The sequence below is a fragment of the Nothobranchius furzeri genome, chromosome 2, assembly GCF_043380555.1.
Source record: "Nothobranchius furzeri strain GRZ-AD chromosome 2, NfurGRZ-RIMD1, whole genome shotgun sequence".
Taxonomy (NCBI): Eukaryota; Metazoa; Chordata; class Actinopteri; order Cyprinodontiformes; family Nothobranchiidae; genus Nothobranchius; species Nothobranchius furzeri.
In genome coordinates, this window is record NC_091742.1 from 16,647,472 (window position 1) to 16,664,870 (window position 17,399).

Sequence of the window (17,399 nt, forward strand, 5' to 3'; positions counted from 1 at the left end):
GAACATTCTGACTGCAGGGCCTTAAAATAACCCTTACATAAGCCCCGCCCCCCGCTGCGACACCCAACCCAGGGTCATGTGCAGAAGGAACAACTAAAGAAACAAACACGGAGGACCTGAGGTGAGCAGCTGCGTCTTCTCTAAACTCTGATCCTTACTCTGGTGCTGTAGACGTTTGAGATGATGGATAGAAACTGAAGCTTCCAGCTGTCCATTTCTTTGTTCCCAGCTTTTCTTCAGCTTCAGTAAAAGTAGAGCTTTTTGTTCCCATCTCTAAAGTTTGCAGAAAAATTATTTCACTGAAGTCTGCTGATAACCTTTGACCCTGAAGAATTTGTTTCAGGCTGTGAAGCGTGTCGAGGACATGGCAGCAGCCAGGATCTCTCACCCCAGTTCAGCAGCAGCTGGCTTTGAAGATTATTCTCTCTACAGTAACCTGAGTGATGATGAGCTGCTACAGCTCGCCATCGAGAGAAGTCTGACCGACATGCAGTTGAACGCCACCCCTCAAACTGCATGTCACCATGACAACAAACCAAATGCCTCAAACACAAACAGAAATCAGCTTCCAGTCTCCAGCCCCCCGAACCCTCCTGCATCCCAGACAGGTGCTCACTACAGTTCCCCTAACCCTCCGATGGAGAAGCCTCCCGATCCGTAAGAAACTTTTACCTCCCTCAACGTCAAAACGACCAGGTTTCTATCAGAGCAGACTGAAACACACACGCACACACACACACACACACGCACACACACACACACACACACACACACACGCACGCACGCACGCACGCACGCACGCACGCACACACACACACACACACACACACACACGCACACACACATACACACACACACACACACACACACACACACACACACACACGCACGCACGCACACATGTTTATAATCTGACCTAAGTGTGTAACTTCCAGTTTGACCAGAGGCTGAACTTATGGGCACCCGTCTCTGTTAATTGATTGCCTGATTCTTGTGTATTCTTACAGGAAGACCTTTGATGGGACCGTCAGTCGGTTCATGACAGGTTCTGGGAAAAGGATGGTGGCGTATTACAAAGCAGATGGTAGTTTGGTTCACATCGGTCCAGAACCTGAAAAGTAAGCTCACCTATGCATGTGGAGCACCTGATTCACCTTGTACCACAGTGCAGCTTTTGATACTGTGGACCACAATATCCTTCTGGACGGACTCACAAACTGGGTGGGGCGATCAGGCACAGTGCTTGGCTGGTTCCAGTCCTATCTCAAAGACGGGGGCTATGTTGTCTCTGTTAGGGACTGCCAATCTAAGAGGAGCACCATGACATGTGGGATCCCCCATGGCTCAATTCTAGGACCACTACTCTTTAATCTCTATATGCTCCCCCTGGTTCAGGTCATACTTAATAACAACATCGCTTATCATAGCTATGCTGATGACACCCAGATCTACCTAGCCCTATCACCAAGTGACTGTCGTCCACTGGACTCACTCTGTCAGTGCCTAGAACAAGTGAACGACTGGATGCAGTCAAACTTCCTTCAACTAAACAAACACAAGACTGAAGTTATTGTCTTTGGCAACAAGAAGGATAGAATGGATGTTATTGCTCAGCTGGAATCCAGGGGATTAAAGACAAAGACCCAGGTTAGAAATCTTGGTGTTATCATTGACCCAGACCAGAGCTTCTCTGGACATATTAAGGCTATAACTAAATCAGCATTTTATCACCTTCATCAAATACCAAGAGTCATAGGTCTCATGTCCAGACCAGACTTAGAGAAACTCATTCATGCTTTTATTTCTAGTCGGCTGGACTACTGCAATGGTCTCCTAACTGGTCTTCCCAAAAAGCTGTGAAGCAACTGCAGCTTGTTCGGAAGGCTTCCTTTTTGTAGAGCTCATTCTACTGAAACAGCTCTTCTTAGGGTCTCTAATTAGCATCTGACTCACAGTGATGCAGGGGACTGTTCTGTTCTGGTCCTGCTGGACCTGACTGCAGCCTTTGACACTGTTGACCATCACCTGCTACTGGAGAGGCTCAGAGACTGGGTAGGCCTGTCAGGAACTTCTCTGGAGTGGTTCTCCTCTTATCTTTCTGAGTGCTCCTTTGCTGTGGCCATCTCCAAGTTTAGGTCCTCCACCACCTCCCTTACCCATGGTGTCCCACAAGATTCTGTGCTTCTGCTCTTCCTCCTCTATCTGCTTCCTCTTCAGCACATCCTGAGCTCCTTCAAAGGAATCTCCTACCATCTTTATGCAGATGACATCCAACTGTACATCTCCTTCAAGCCCCATGAGATGTCTATGCTGCAGCTGTTACACACCTGCTTAGACTCTAGCAAAACGTGGACGGCTCAGAGCTTTCTACAGCTGAATGAAGATAAGACTGAGATCTTCATCTGTGCCCCAGACAAGCTGGTTCCCAAAGCCAGACTCTCTTGGTCAGCTTGCTTCTCACACCAAACCTTCTGTCAGGAATCTTGGTGTGACCTTTGACCCAGCTCTCACCCTGGATTCTCATGTCAGTTCTCTTGTTTGCTCTTCCCTCTTCCATCTCAGGAACGTTGCTAAGCTGAGTCCCATTCTGTCCCACTCTGAACTTGAGACAGTTATCCACACCTTCATCTCCTCACGCTTAGACTACTGTAACTCTCTTTTCACGTGTCTGAGCAGAACCTCCCTGAACCGTCTACAGGTGGTTCAGAATGCCTGTGCTCGGCTTCTGACCAAGTCCTCCAAACACACCCACATCACCCCGCTTCTCCTCCAGCTTCATTGGCTGCCAGTCAACTTCAGGGTTCATTTCAAGATCCTGGTTCTGGTCTATAGGGCCTTACATGGACAAGCACCATCTTACATTGGTGATCTTCTCAGTCCCCACACCCCCAGCAGGTCCCTGAGGTCCAGTGACCAAAACCTATTGGTTGTGCAGCACCAGGCTAAAGGTCAAAGGTGACAGATCATCTGCTGCTGTGGCCCCCAGACTCTGGAACTCTCTCCTCCTGATCCTGAGATCAGTGAACTCAGTGGTCTCCTTTAAAAAGCTGCTGAAAACTTTTTATACTAGAATTTTTGTTGCTTTTGTTTTTGTGAAGCACCTCGTGATTTATCTTGAGAAGCTCTGTATAAAAGATCGTCTTCTTCTTCTTCTTCCTGTGTTCTTACAGGGAGGAGGAGCCTCTGTTCAGAGCCATCCGTGAAGGAGATGGTAGCAGAGTGAAAGCCCTAGTGATGTGTCCTGGAACCAATCTGATGCTGCCCAGCAAACCGGGTTGGCTTGCTGTTCACCAAGCTGCGTGGTTCGGACAAGACACCTGTCTCAAGATGCTGCTCTCAGGTAGGCATACGCAAAGTCACGCCCACACCGAAGTGTTGTGATGTTCCAGAGACAGAAGCTGCTTGTCTCTTCAGCTCAGCCAGGGATGATCAACAAGAGGACCAGCCAAGGCGAGACACCGCTGCTGGTTGCTGTCAGCAGGGGGCAGCTGGGGTGTGTTCAAGTGCTGTTGGAAGACGGTGCTGACCTAGAAATCCCAAACTATGATAAAGAGACTCCACTCTACAAAGGTAAATGACTGAACAGGAGCTGTCCCACATACACCCGTCTCCTGCTCACCTGTGTGGCTCACGACGAGGAAGGCTGTTGTTGGTTTAGCGTCCAGGAAACCGCAGAGAACGTCTCAGCTAGTAGAAGCTAACTGTTAGCATTAGCAACTCCACCACACAGCAGAACTCCTTCAGGCTTGTGTTATTTGTGGTGATAAAACATCAACGATGCAGAGCAGACAGTCAGTGGTAGAGTCATGTTGCTGTTAGCCAATCAGAGGAGAGATGTCCACATATCGGTAAATAAGGATCCAGATCCTGCCATGTTCTGCTCAGCTAACGTCTACTTCCTGAAACAGGAGCGCCAGAGCTTGTTTCCCTACACGGATCTGAACGCAGATGCCCAGTCTCTTTCAGAGGTGCTAACACAGCTTCCTCACATTTCTACAAGGTGCGGGAAGCTAGAGCTAGTCCAAGTGGAAGAACCAAATACTGGTAGGCTTGCCCTTCCAACGCCAAGCACAGGAATGCCCTGTGATCGGGATGAATCCCCACATTAAAATACGCATCCATGAGATTGATCGCAACAAACCAATCTCCGGGGCTGACGGTGTTTGCCAGCTGCTTGAGCATTAGCATTTTGAAAAACTGTACCTGTGCAAATAACTGTTAAGTATACACAGATCCAGAAGGGGACAACAAAGTAACAAATGTACCAACCCTTGTTTGTTTCCTTCAGGTGGACTGCTCGAACAGTTCCTTCTGTTAACAGCCTGAATGTCCTCTCAACATGACCACTGCATCTGCATTCACAATAATGTGCAGCTAACACGGGTGGTCTGTCCCCAAATTGTAACTGATGGTAACCCAATGGCGACCGTGCGCTTGACCCAAGGGGTCACAGCAGATGCGTGCGAGGGAATGCTGGCTGCTCAATGCTGTCGTGATGGCGCCATTGCCCTTTAGCAGAGAGACAGGGCTCGGTACCTATGACACACATTCTGCAAACAGTGGACAGCCAATGACTACGTTTACATGCAGCCAATATCCGGGTTATGATCGGGTTAAGGTCGGTATTCGGGTTTCTGAGTTGATCAGAATAACCCGTTTACAAGCATAATTAGAAAGAGTTACCCCTAACTTGCATAACCCGATTTAAATGCGGACGTTGGGGAAGCGGCAAGACGTATGGACTACGTCCAGACGCAATATGCCTCATTTCCGGTTCTTCTTGTTCCGGTATCCGTGAAAACAACAACATGTTTCCCAGTTCGGAAGAGATAGCGACCGCGTTTGTTTGTGCTTTAGTTTCTTCGTCACTCCAAAAGTGTGGTGCTGTGCCGCGACTCGCCATTTTGCTCCCAACTTGTTGTTTACTTCCGGTGTTCTGGCGCATACAAGACGTCTCGCTACGCAAAAGACCAAGATTCCTTGCGAACAGAGCATGCGCAGAACACACGCTTTGATGGGGATATCCCGTTATGTGTTTACAAGGACCTGCGGAACCGGGTTATTGTGAATATTCGGGTTTTAAAAGGGTTACTGGCTGCATGTAAACGCACTGCATGTTTTCCAGCCAAATGGGAGAAAACAGCCTCCCCTGCGTCGTTTGAAGTTGTCTGCAGACAGGAGTTGTATTGAAAATTAAGCCATTGGTTGCCAACAAAGCGGACGGAACAGTTTCAAATGCAGCGCTCAGATACATCAAATGGGCATTATTTTGAGTGCAAACAGCAGTCTTTATTGAAACATTGTGCAAACCTGTGGACCCGGTGCAACTTTCACCCACCTAATGCAGTAAACAAAGTCTCTTGGGACTGGGGGGTGTTGAACGGCAACTGAACATGGCAGATTTTTCTCGCTGAAAACTGAGGCTTGGAAGTCCAGCAGGAGTCCAATCCTGAACAAACTCAGTCCTGAGATCAGGTTGGCTGAATTTCCTTTTTATGGTCCACAGAGCGTTGCAGTGAGCCCGCAGGAGAGCCCTTACTCTAGCCCTCTGATGCATGAATTATGAGATCTTCAACCATGATTTTTAAAACAATTTTTTTCATTCATCTTTAGGTGTGAATGAAACAAATTTCAACAAATATTTTTTGTAACATTTTGTTAATTTACAAATACTTTATTACATGTCCATCTCAGTGGACAGCGTGCATTCTGAACATGAAATATGGTGGCTTGCCTTACTGAAGTCCAAATGGAGGGACTCACATGCAATAAAGTCTTCAACAGCTGTGCTTAATAGCAAAAATAAATAAATAACAATTTTGAGTACCTGTCCACTGTAGTGACCATTATGCATCAAAGGGTTAAACAGACTGGCTGGGAGTTGAGGGCTGGGTCACCAACCAGCACTGGGCCTCACCACCGCTGCTGGCGACACAGCTGTCCAAGGCGGGGGAGGCGAGATGATGGCTCTGAGCATCTTGGTCTCAAATCTTGTTGTGGGGGGGGGGGGGGGGGGGGGTGAGTGAGCTGCCGGGTGGGACCAGAGCTCCAAGGTCCGCCAAACACGTTGCTGAGCAGGTCTGCACCAATGTGACAGAGCTGAGTGCAAGGGGGAGGTGGCCTGGACCCGGTAAAACCTCTGCAGCTGCCTAGCAGAAAACCTGCACTACAATGTCCTCAATAGGCGGCCCGCAGGCCCCCTCTTCGTGGCCCCCGAACCCCGCGCGTTGTAGCTTAGACATCTCATGGGGCTTAAAGGAGATGTACAGTTGGATGTCATCTGCATAGAGATGGTAGGAGATTCCTTTAAAGGAGCTCAGGATATGCTGAAGAGGAAGCAGATAGAGGAGGAACAGTAGAGGGCCCAGCACAAAACCTTGTGGGACACCATGGGTGAGGGAGGTGGTGGAGGACCTAAACCTGGGAGACGGCCACAGAAAAGGAACGCTCAGACAGATAAGAGAACCACTTCAGAGCAGTTCCTGAATCAACAGAAAGGGGACCAGAGATATAGTCGTCATTACAGAAATGTGACCTGAAACCTAATTAAATCCTTGACCCTAATTGCGTACGGAGCACTTTATCTCTACAGGTAAAGATCTAGTTTCAGTCGATCCAAGGACACCTGGCCTCCAGCTGACCTGGACTTGACCGACCGAAGCTCAGAGGAGATGGAGCCTTTGGTGGCCTCCAAATTATGGAACAAGCCGCCTTTGCACATTTGATGGACTTGATCATGTGGAACAGCAACATCTTTTGATATTCGATCTGTTTTTTTACAAATGGTTGCTTTGGACAAAAGCGTCTGCTAAATGCATAACTGTCTTTAAATGTGATTAATTCTTCTAAGCTTTAGCACTGTGGCCACCTCTGATATTTGTAAAGTAAGTTAAGGTGTAATTGAGAGTGGTGCCTGTTGTTGGGTGTTGTTTCCTGCAGCATGTGAAAGGAACAGCGCAGCGACAGTAGCAGCGCTGCTGAACCACGGTGCAGCGGTCAACACCCAGTGCATTCAGGGATGGACGGCTCTGCAGGAAGCTACTGTCCACAATAATGTGGAGATCTGTGAGATGCTGCTTAAGGCTGGAGCCAAACACAACCTCCGCAACATGTACGGGATCGGGCCGCTTTTCACCGCAGCTCAGAACGGACAGCTGGCTGCGCTGCGCTTCCTCATCAGACATGGTACCTGAACAGGTTCACCTGTCCTAACTATCCATGAGAACCAGCTCTGACCGGTTCATTACACTAACATGAAACATGATGAATCCATAAATAATGGCGGGGACAAAATAAATCAAGCAACAGTCCAGAAAGCAGGACAGGCAGAGAGGGAGCCACTGTGGCAAGCCGTTGTAACATCTAATCAAGGATCAAACTTTTCTGTAATTCCTTTTTTAAATAGCAATGATTTAATTTATCCTAGCACTAATTGTATTCCTGTTAGTCATCAACAGCTGTGTTATGATGATTAACTGCACTAATATGAATTAAGTTATCTCAGCATCCCTACGGTGACCTTGTCAACATTATTAGGCAGACTGGATATGTGTTCCAGATTTCTAGAAGTCCGTTGATCCTGGTAGAAATGAACATTCCAGATATTCATAATGACGTTCTCACAGAATATCTGAAAGGTTCTAGATAGAATCACTCTAATAAAAAAACTCTTTCATGTTAAAGTTATGATAGAATGTAACTCCGTTATAGAACATAAAAGTAGCATCACAGTTACTTTGCAAGGTAACTAATTACTTTTACAATGTGGTTACTGAGTTACTGACTCAATTACCTTTTGGAAAAAGTAATCAAACTACAACCAGTTACATTTTTATTGTTACAGAATAGAATTATATATATTTGGGATACATCTCTAACGCTGGTCAAAGCTCATGTATTCAGGGTGATGTCTAATTCTGAGTTACATCCTGACCTCTGACTTGTTTCTGCAGGGGCAGACATTAACACCCAGGCTGCTGATGGAGCCACAGCTTTGTATGAAGCTGCTAAAAATGGACACCAGGACATTGTGGAGATGCTGCTGTCTCAGAACGCTGATGCCAACAAGCCTGGGAAGACAGGAATGCTTCCTCTCCACATAGCCGCCCAGAGAGGCAGCAACACGTATGTAAACTCAGTTTGACTCTTACAGCAGTCATCCAATTCCATTACGGGTTCTGTATGTTCCTCTGCTGGTCGTTTATCTGGTTCCTGATTAAACAGCTGGTGCTACGAACATCAATAAAAGCTCCTAAAGAAAGCCCCCTTCTTGTGTAGCTCATCTCCAGCTACCAGACCTCTTTTTCCTGGTTCTTTATTTCCAGAGGAGGAACACTAGTCACACTCTGTTCTTTTCCTGATGCACTCCAGAAATGACCAGGATTCAGTAGGTTGGCTTCACTTGGTTTATGTAGAAAAAGCATAGAAGATGGTACAAATAACACACAGACCAGGACCCTCTGAGTTGCATCGAAAAAAGTAACTTAAAGACCTGGTGACATCATCTCAAATACCCTCTGCCTGGCCCCACCCATGCAGTAACTTCACCTCACCTCACCTTCCTCCACTTATCCGGGGTCTGGGTCACGGGGGTAGCATCCCAAGAGGGCCTCCCAGGCAATCCTCTCCCCGGCCAAGTGTGCCAGCTCATCAGCTGGGACACCCTGGCTAACCTAGAGATATATGTCCTCCAGGTAGTCCTGGGTCGAGCCGGGGGCCCCATGCCAGCAGGACATTCCCAAGTGTCCAGGAGACATCCTGACCAGATGTCCAAACCACCTCATCTGGCTCCTTTCGATGTGGAGGAGCAGCAGCTCCACTCCTAGCCCCTCCCGGATGTCAGAGCTCCTTACTCTATCCCTAAGACTGAACCCAGCCACGCTGCAGAGAAAACTCGTTTCGGCCGCTTGTATCCGTGATCTCGTTCTTTTGGTCACTACCCAAAGCTTGTGACCATAGGCGAGGGTAGGAACGTAGATCGACCGGTAAATCGAGAGCTTCGTCTTCCGGTTCAGCTCTCTCTTCACCACGACAGATCGGTGCAACGCCAGCATCACTGCAGATGCAGCACCAATCCGCCTGTCGATCTCCCTCTCCCTCCTTCCCTCACTTGTGAACACGACCTCGAGTTACTTAAACTCCTCCATTTGGAAGAGGACCTCTCGCCCGACCCAGAGTTGGCAAAACATGCCATGCAGTAGCTTGAAACAGTAAAAGGTAATGTGTTAAAAATGACCGTATGGTTGGTGAGCAAGATGGCGCTGGTGTATGTGTCCTGTTTGTGCTTGTATTTTCGCTGATAACTTGATAGCATGATCGTGAAACCCTGCTTGAGCTAAGACCAAATCCTGATCTGGTGAGACCAGCGACTTGGACGGACTGGAAGGATTTAGGGTTTTCATCCTGTTGTTGTCTGTCACCACCGATCAGATCACGGCGGATTCTGGGCCAGGCCTGCTGGAGGAGACATCAGATACGTTTTAAATGTAATGGTTTTCCTTTGGAATAGTAGACGTCCTACAAGTCTGGATGCAAAGTTTCAGTATGTGAGAGATCTACATGTCTATTCTACTCAACAAGCCATTGACGAACACTTAACCTGTCCAAGACCCAGAACTGAGGCAGTGTGTACATCTGTTACTGTTAGAGTAATAGTAATATAAAAGAGTATTCCCCAGCTCTGGTCCCTTTCCATGTCTGCTTCAGCACACCTGATTTACATTGGCTACGTTTTTTAGACGGTCTTATGGTGTTTTAGTAGTGGACGCTGTAATAAATGATAGGATTTTAGTAGGCTGTATTTGATAAATGTATTGAGTTCTTTTGTCTTTCATGAATTACTTTGGTAAAGGACCCCAGGAAGAGTACTTGTCAAGTTTTTATTTTGACAACTAATAGGGATCCAAAAAATAAATAATGAAGTTAAAGTTAAAAGTTAAAGTCCCATTAGTTGTCACACACACTGATGTGAGTGCGAAATTTGATCTCCGCATTTGACCCATCCCATCATAACATAAACAATACATTTGGGAGGGCAGCTCGTGAGGACACATGTAAGGCTTCCTCGGTCCAGGAAAGAGATCTCTGTACTGTTGGGTCCTGGACGTCGTCCTATAGCTCCTTCAAGTCTGTTGGATTCTGCTCCATCTTGCCCAGCGGTGGTGTTCGAGTACCTTATTGGAATGACTACCGGTGGATTATAGCCACGTTCGTCCAGTAGAGGTGGTGGTGGTGGTGGTGGTGGTGTTTGCTGTAAGCAGATCACTCCTCCAGTTTTTAGATGTATTTATTTGAATGTGGCCCATGTCCTCTCTTACTGCTGATATATTGTGTACCAAAGTTGAAGGCAGACCTTTGAAAGGACTTGCTGACTTCCTGTCTGTTAACATGCTGAAGTACGATCATGTCCTAATTTGTGGTGATTTTAATCTTCATGTATTATGTCCAGATACGCCATTGGCCAAAGTCTTTCTTCACTTTCTGAGCTCTTTTGACTTCTATCAGTGGGTTGTGGGTCCCACTCATGGACATGGACATATAATAATAATAATAATAATAATAATAATAATAATAATAATAATAATAACAACAATAATAATAATAATAATAATAACAATAATAATAATAATAATAATAATAATACATCAAACTTATATAGCACTTTTTAGGTCACTCAAAGACGCTTCACAAAAATGCAATAAACACATAATAAAACAACATGAAACATAGTAAACAGACTGGGGGATGCTGGGTTGATCCTAAGAGGAGGCCAATTTAAACAAGTGGGTTTTAAGCAGTAACTTAAAAGTACAAAGAGAGACGGCATTCCTGATGTTTAGTGGGAGAGAGTTCCAAAGTGTGGGGGCAGCAGCTGCAAAGGCTCGATCCACCATGGTGCCATGTTTTGTTTTGAAAGGGGAAAGGAGGTTGGAGTCAGCAGGACGGAGGTGCCGGGAAGGAGAATGGTGATGAAGAAGTTCCGTCAGATAGGATGGTGCAAGATTATTGAGGCATTTGTAAGTGATGAAGAACAATTTGTAATGGATCCGGTATGGAACTGGGAGCCAGTGGAGTTGTTTGAGTAGTGGAGTTGTTATGTGGTCTCTGGAGTGAGTGTGGGTGAGTAAACGTACTGCTGAGTTTTGGATGTATTGAAGTTTTTGTAGGGCTGAGGAAGGAAGTCCGTAAAGAATGCTGTTACAGTAAACCAGTCTAGATGTTATGAAGGCAAAGTTGAGTGTTTGGGCAGTGGAGTCAGTAGGGATGGACGGAGACGGGCGATGCTGCAGAGGTGGAAGAAATGATACCCTGTGGATGTTGTTGATGTGGGACTTGTGGGACATGTAGAATTGAGGCAGTTCTGAAGGTGAAAGGGGGTCAAACACCGTATTAGTGTGGTGTTCCTGATAATCCTTTAGGTGGGTGAATATGAATAAGAATAAATCTGCAATGGGATAAAAAATAAGTAGGAAAGGAACTAAAGGAAAGGGAGAAAATGGTTGCAATGTTCTGTTCTGTTGTGTAAGTAACGTTAGTGGCGTCTCCACCCACCACCATGTCATCTACTGTGAACACACACACACATGCGTCTGTCTTTATATCATAGTGAGGACCCTGACTTCCATTCATTTTTGTGACCGTGTTATACCTAACCCATACCCTAACCCTAACCAGAAGACGTCTTGTGGGGCTTTTAATTATTATTCATGTTTAAATTCTTTTGTGTTTTATTGCAGCCGAGGTAAATGAGCTATAATTGTTTTAGATCAGTCTTGAACTGATTTTATTTACTGGTTTTAACCCTGCGTTTTATATTGTAATGAATTATTTCTCTAACACCCCGTAAGCAACTCTCAACTTCCTGGGCCAAAATGCACGTACGTGCCTCAGTGTAAATTTACAACAAATTCCTTAGGTGAAATTCCCAAGGCGGCGTTGTTTTGTTAAAATAACCTTCATCCGTCTGTCGCCACCATGCCACACCTAGAATATCTAAAAATAGGGTGGGAGGCAGATCTTTTAGCTATCAGGCTCCTCTCTTGTGGAACCAGCTCCCAACTTTAGTCCATGAGGCAGACACCTTGTCTACTTTTAAGACTAGGCTTAAAACATTTTTATTTGATAGGGCCTATGGTTAAAATCTGATGTTAGCCCAGATCTGGACAAGTGGGGGAGTAGAGGGAGGTGGAGTGTACAGTCGGTAAAGATGACTCTCCCTTGCCCTGCCTCCAGATTTATCTCTGTAGTTATGCTGCTATAGGCTTAGACTGCTGGAGGACACACTGACCACTTTCCACACTCGACTGCTTTCTTCTACAATCTGCTCTTTAACTGTATTATTTCCTGCTATTTCAGCTGTTAACTTTATTTTTTCTCTAAGTGTTTTTCTCCCCAGAAGAAGCTACAATGATGTTCTGCTGAGCTGTGGTGGCCTCATGGAGGGGGCCATCGGCTTGAACACTGCTGCTAACCACTTAAACATTCTCCCTCTCCTGATAATAACTTTTTACTTTGCAGAATAATTCTTCTCCAGTGGAAGTCTGACAAATCTCTATTGTTCAATGGTTGGATTAAGGATGTGCTACAATTAGAGAAATTGAGATATAGTAGAGAAAAGTATCCAGAAAATTTAGGAGCCGCCTGGTCTCCCGTTTATAATTAAATTAAAAGCCTGAATCTGCAATAAAATAATTGAGTCTGATACTATCAGAGCTGGAAACAGAAGAAGAAGAAGAAGAAGAAAATATCATTTCTATAGTGCATCTCAAGATAAAAATCACGAGGTGAACAGCACTGAGACGGCTCTTTTACTGGTTCTTATGATATATTTTAGCTGGTGATAATGGTGATGCTGTTGTCCTTTTGTTACTGGACTTGACTGCTGGGGATTACAGGGGTGGCATTCCAATGGCTGAGTGAAGCGTCATCAGCTTGTAGAAGACTCAGATGGGGGAGGGGGGGGGGCCTCAAGGCTCAGTCCTTGAATCCACTCTGTTCACACTGTACCTTCTGCCCCTGGGGGTCCCCTTCAGCGCTTATGGTGTTAAGTTCCATTTCTATTCAGATTGCTGCTAGAACCATTTTCCTCTCGGCAGGCAGGTGGCTTTGTGTCTTCCCTAGGGGACTGTTTAAAGGAAGTCCTGGCCTTGAAATTCTTGTGCCTAACACAGGTCATCATTCTCAGCCCTGGTGACAGAGCTGAAGCAGGTGGTGAGATTGATCTGACCTCCTTGGCCCAATAATTTGGGGTTGAAATTTGATGTGGCCCTTAAATTTGATGCACAAATAAACATGGTTGTGTGGTCATGTTTTTTTAATTTACGATGGTTATCCTAAATCAAGCCTCTGTTGTCAAAACCCCATATGGAAACAGTGTTGCATGCTTTTATCATGTCCCGCCCGGATTATTGCAATGCAGTATATGCTGGATAGAGTCAGTCTGCCGCTGCTCGGCTCCACCTTGTACAAAACTCTGCTGCCAGACTCCTGTCTGGGACTAAAAGAGGGATCACATTACCCCTGTGCTGGCTTCTCTGCACTGGCTCCCGGTGTACTATCAGGTGAAGTCTATGATCCTTCTGCATGTGTATAAGGCTCTGCAGGGCAGTGCTCTGCCATATCTGGCAGGAGTTGCTGGAAGACCCACGCTCTAAACTAAGATCGAGGGGGGGACTGGGCTTTCTCAGTAATGGCACCAACCTTTTGGAACCACCGCCCTTTGGCAGTAAAGGAGACTCCATTTATTCAGGTGTTTGTCTTGCTGGAAAACCCATTTTTACTTGTTAGCTTTCCCCAACATCACCATTGACACTGGCTTGTTGTTTAGTAGCTTTTATTTTGTGTTGCTTTTAATGCGCTTACTTGTGTTTATTTATTTATTGTTCTTATGCTTCTTTTATCCTCCTTTTAATTCTTGTATAGTGTTCAGCACCTTAGGTTGTGGAAGATGCTATACAAGTAAAATTTGATTGATTGATTGATTGATTGATTGATTGATTGATTGATTGATTGATTGATTGATTGATTGATTGATTAAATGGACAAACCGTTCACCATCTTCCGCCATCTTGGCTGAGTCATTTCTGGAACCAGCCCCTAGTGGATGAGGGGGGAACTGCAGCTTTTAGCCCTTCCACATTGACTTCTCTATCAGCATGCTGAGTTTGCCTCTTGGGTAAAATCTCTGTGACTCACTGGTGTGAAAACCACGGGTTGCTTTGCTGAATGTGGGAATGAACCATTCCAACCTGTTTAGATCAACAGGTAGAAGACACAGAGCTGTCTCAGAACACATAATTTAGCTTATGTCACACAAAATAAACTCAGCTTTGACTGAAACGTATTTGCTGCTCTGTTTCTCACTACCAGAATCATCTCCATGTTGATTCCAGTTACTAGTAAGGCCAGAGTCCGCCGGACTGGTATCAGCCCACTGCATTTGGCAGCAGAGCGTAACCGTGACGACACTCTAGAGATGCTGATTGAGGCTGGCTTTGATGTCAATGCTCAGCTGTCTGAGGAACGATCACGGCTGTATGAGGACCGGCGCACCACTCCCCTCTTCTTCTCTGTCATCAACAACAACGTGGAGGCTGTGAGCATGTTGCTTGCTGCTGGTGCTGACCCAAACCTGGACATGTTCAAGCCTCTGATGGTGGCCGCCAGGATGGGCTGCATTCAGACCGTCAAACTGCTGGTGGAGCATAATGCTGACATCAACGCTTCCATTCCCACCCATCCCACCACCTTCCCTGCTGTCTACATGTTCTCTATGAAGTACCTTCCCATGTTTAAGTACCTGCTTGACAATGGAGGCCACTCCCTTTCCTGCTTTGACTGTGTGTATGGCAGCCAACCTCATCCACCTATCAAAACTAAGAGATCAGAGTCGAACGACTACTCCACTCAAATTCTACCAGAGACAGTACTTAAGACAGGTGTTCAGGTGAGGCATTCAGGTGGTGTTTAGGTGGACTTCAGGAGCCTTGCACCCAAAGCACGTGTGTGCACTAAATCCTGGCAAACAAACTCCAGACTCTTCAGTAATTTAAAGAGCCTAGAAGCATGCACAGCCCAACACCAGCTTCATGGCTTGCAGACTAATATTTCTACAGTTACTGATGCATTGGTGATACTGAATGTGCATGCTGAGAAATAAAGACACATGATGAATAATGTGTTCATCCAGATGTTACAGTTACTTTTAGTATTTTACCAAAACATAGTAATATTATCGACTAACAAAGAACAACATTCTCAAGGATATTCCTGTTGGAACAGGCTCAGAACAGAAGCATCACAGCTGACAGACTAGTGGGACCAAGTCAGTCAACCCTGAGTTATGGTATGCCGGTGGGTAGGGTTGGAATTATCTATCAGGGTTTAGCTGTTCATCAAATTCCCACAGCACAATGTGTAGTCATAAAGTGCGATTTACAGCCAGAGCTGGTTTTATGCAACTGCAGACATCAGCTACACACCTAACCCTAACCCAGGTAGGAGCGGACTAGCTAACCCTAACCACACCCCTAGCAAAATAAATGTAACTGACTGATTGATTGATTGATTGATTGATTGATTGATTGATTGATTGATTGACTGATTGATTGATTGATTGATTGATTGATTGATTGATTGATTGATTGATTGATTGATTTGCAGTTCTGTGAGATGATCTCAATCCCAAGTATCTCTCGATGGGCGGGGCCAATCATTGACATCCTATTGGACTATGTTGGTCATGTGACTCTTTGCTCCAAACTGATTGAACACCTGGACAGTTACTCTGGTTGGAGCAACATCAAGGAGAAATCAGGTAAAAGATCATCGGTGATGAATGTGTGAGTGTGACAGATTCATGTGTTCTGCTGGTCTCTTTACTGGTGGTTCTGGTGTGTGACCACTTTCACGAGTCCTTGTATGTTGCAGCTCTGCCTCGGCCACTGCTGCAGCTCTGCAGGCTGCAGATCCTCCAACTGGTTGGACGTCAACAGCTGAAAAGGTTACCCCTTCCCGGAAGTCTTCTTCGCTTCCTCCACCATAACGAGGCTGCTCTGGAAGACAGCTGAGATTTTCCCAGCTGAACCAGGTGGCTCAGTCCTGGTGTTTGATCTGAGATGTGATGGAGCAGCAGGTTCTGTATTTGTGAAGAAGCAGCTATTGGTGGTGGTGATGACATGACTAGGTCATAACAGCTGATTTAAACAAACTTCATCTGTTCTCGTTTATTAGAGAATAAACAAAATGGTGCATGACCACAAAAGCTCTTAATGCTGATTGGTTAGTTTGACAACAGGTTAGATAAATTTGCTGCTGTTTTTAAAAAAAAACATCAATCAGCTGATAGCTGTCATGGACACCGAGCTGATGACATCACAGCTCTATGTATAATTAACCGATTTAAGTGCTGGAGTCTGACACTTTAATGAGCTACAGACACTGAGAACATGGTGAGGTCATGTGGCCTCCATTATTAGATGATGTCATTTCTGTGAGTCTGCTGCAGCCTCAAACATGAAACGTTTAATAAAATCAGTGATGTCTTCTCCTGTTCAGATGATCAATGTTAGAAAATACCTCAGACCCTGTCAGCACGTCTCCATCCTCAGCAGTGTCGGTCCAGACCGTTACACTGAGGTCATCTAGAGTCAAGAAACGAGTGAGTTACAGGAGATTTGGTCAAATGTGTGTGATCAGTTAGAGTGTTGTCGGAACGACTCCGCTTTCATCACGCTGGATTTAAAACCAATATGTGAACTAGATAAGCTAACCTGCTGCTAACCCTTTTATTTTATTTAACCAGATGAGCGAACTGAGAACTCGTCCTCATCTCCAACGAGGATCTGGCCCAAAGGCAGCAGCAGCTAGCTTAAGAACAGACCAGATTGGCAGATAAACAGACATAAAGACAACGTTCTCATATATAACATGTACGAGCAGTCAGACCAGACTAAACAGTCTTTAATACTCAGAAGCAGGAACACTGATCAGAAACTATTGATCACCATGAATTATTGAAGGTAGATGATGGGATGTAGGTAGTGAGCTTCAGTGGTTTCTGCAGCTCATTCCAGTCGTTAGAAGCAGCAAACTGGAATGAGGAGCGGCCAAAGGAGGTGCGAGTTTTGGGAATAACAAGGAAGACCTGTTGCTATAGAAACCCAATTCTAGACTTGACTTTAGAAAGTAATGAATTCATGTGAATGTCAGATGAAAGTATGCTGCCAGGCCAGATACCCAGATACTTATCAGAACTGATGAGCTGTAGCTCTGTTCCGCCTGGATGGTCGAAGCAGAACCAGGCTCTTGGGGGGTGCTGCAGAGCAAATCTCTGGGAGATCCAGAAGCACCAGAATCCAAGCAGGTGTAGCAGACACAAGCGATCCAGGCTGAAGATGGCT

At 45.7% G+C, this 17,399-nt stretch overlaps 1 protein-coding gene across 3 annotated transcripts; it reads left to right on the top strand.

The window, feature by feature from the left end:
* Positions 1 to 16,544, top strand: asb2a.1 (ankyrin repeat and SOCS box containing 2a, tandem duplicate 1). 3 transcript variants are annotated; one of them, XM_070544565.1, is made up of 10 exons: positions 1 to 121; positions 344 to 657; positions 1,008 to 1,118; positions 3,171 to 3,340; positions 3,415 to 3,570; positions 6,940 to 7,185; positions 7,953 to 8,124; positions 14,368 to 14,944; positions 15,661 to 15,814; positions 15,928 to 16,544. In XM_070544565.1, the coding sequence occupies exons 2-10, from the start codon at positions 365 to 367 to the stop codon at positions 16,065 to 16,067; spliced, it is 2,019 nt and encodes a 672-aa protein (XP_070400666.1). In that variant the 5' UTR covers positions 1 to 121; positions 344 to 364; the 3' UTR covers positions 16,068 to 16,544. The 3 variants fall into 3 exon arrangements, with proteins under 3 accessions (XP_070400666.1, XP_070400664.1, XP_070400665.1); XM_070544563.1 differs by having other exon boundaries at positions 103 to 251; XM_070544564.1 differs by having other exon boundaries at positions 109 to 251; positions 332 to 657.
* The last annotated feature ends 855 nt before the right edge of the window (positions 16,545 to 17,399 follow it).

Coding starts and splice junctions, on each gene's coding strand:
- asb2a.1 (XM_070544565.1), top strand. CDS start 365: ATGGCAGCAGCCAGGATCTCTCACCCCAGTTCAGCAGCAGCTGGCTTT. Junction 658..1,007: donor ATGGAGAAGCCTCCCGATCC/GTAAGAAACTTT, acceptor GTATTCTTACAG/GAAGACCTTTGATGGGACCG. Junction 14,945..15,660: donor TACTTAAGACAGGTGTTCAG/GTGAGGCATTCA, acceptor ATTGATTTGCAG/TTCTGTGAGATGATCTCAAT.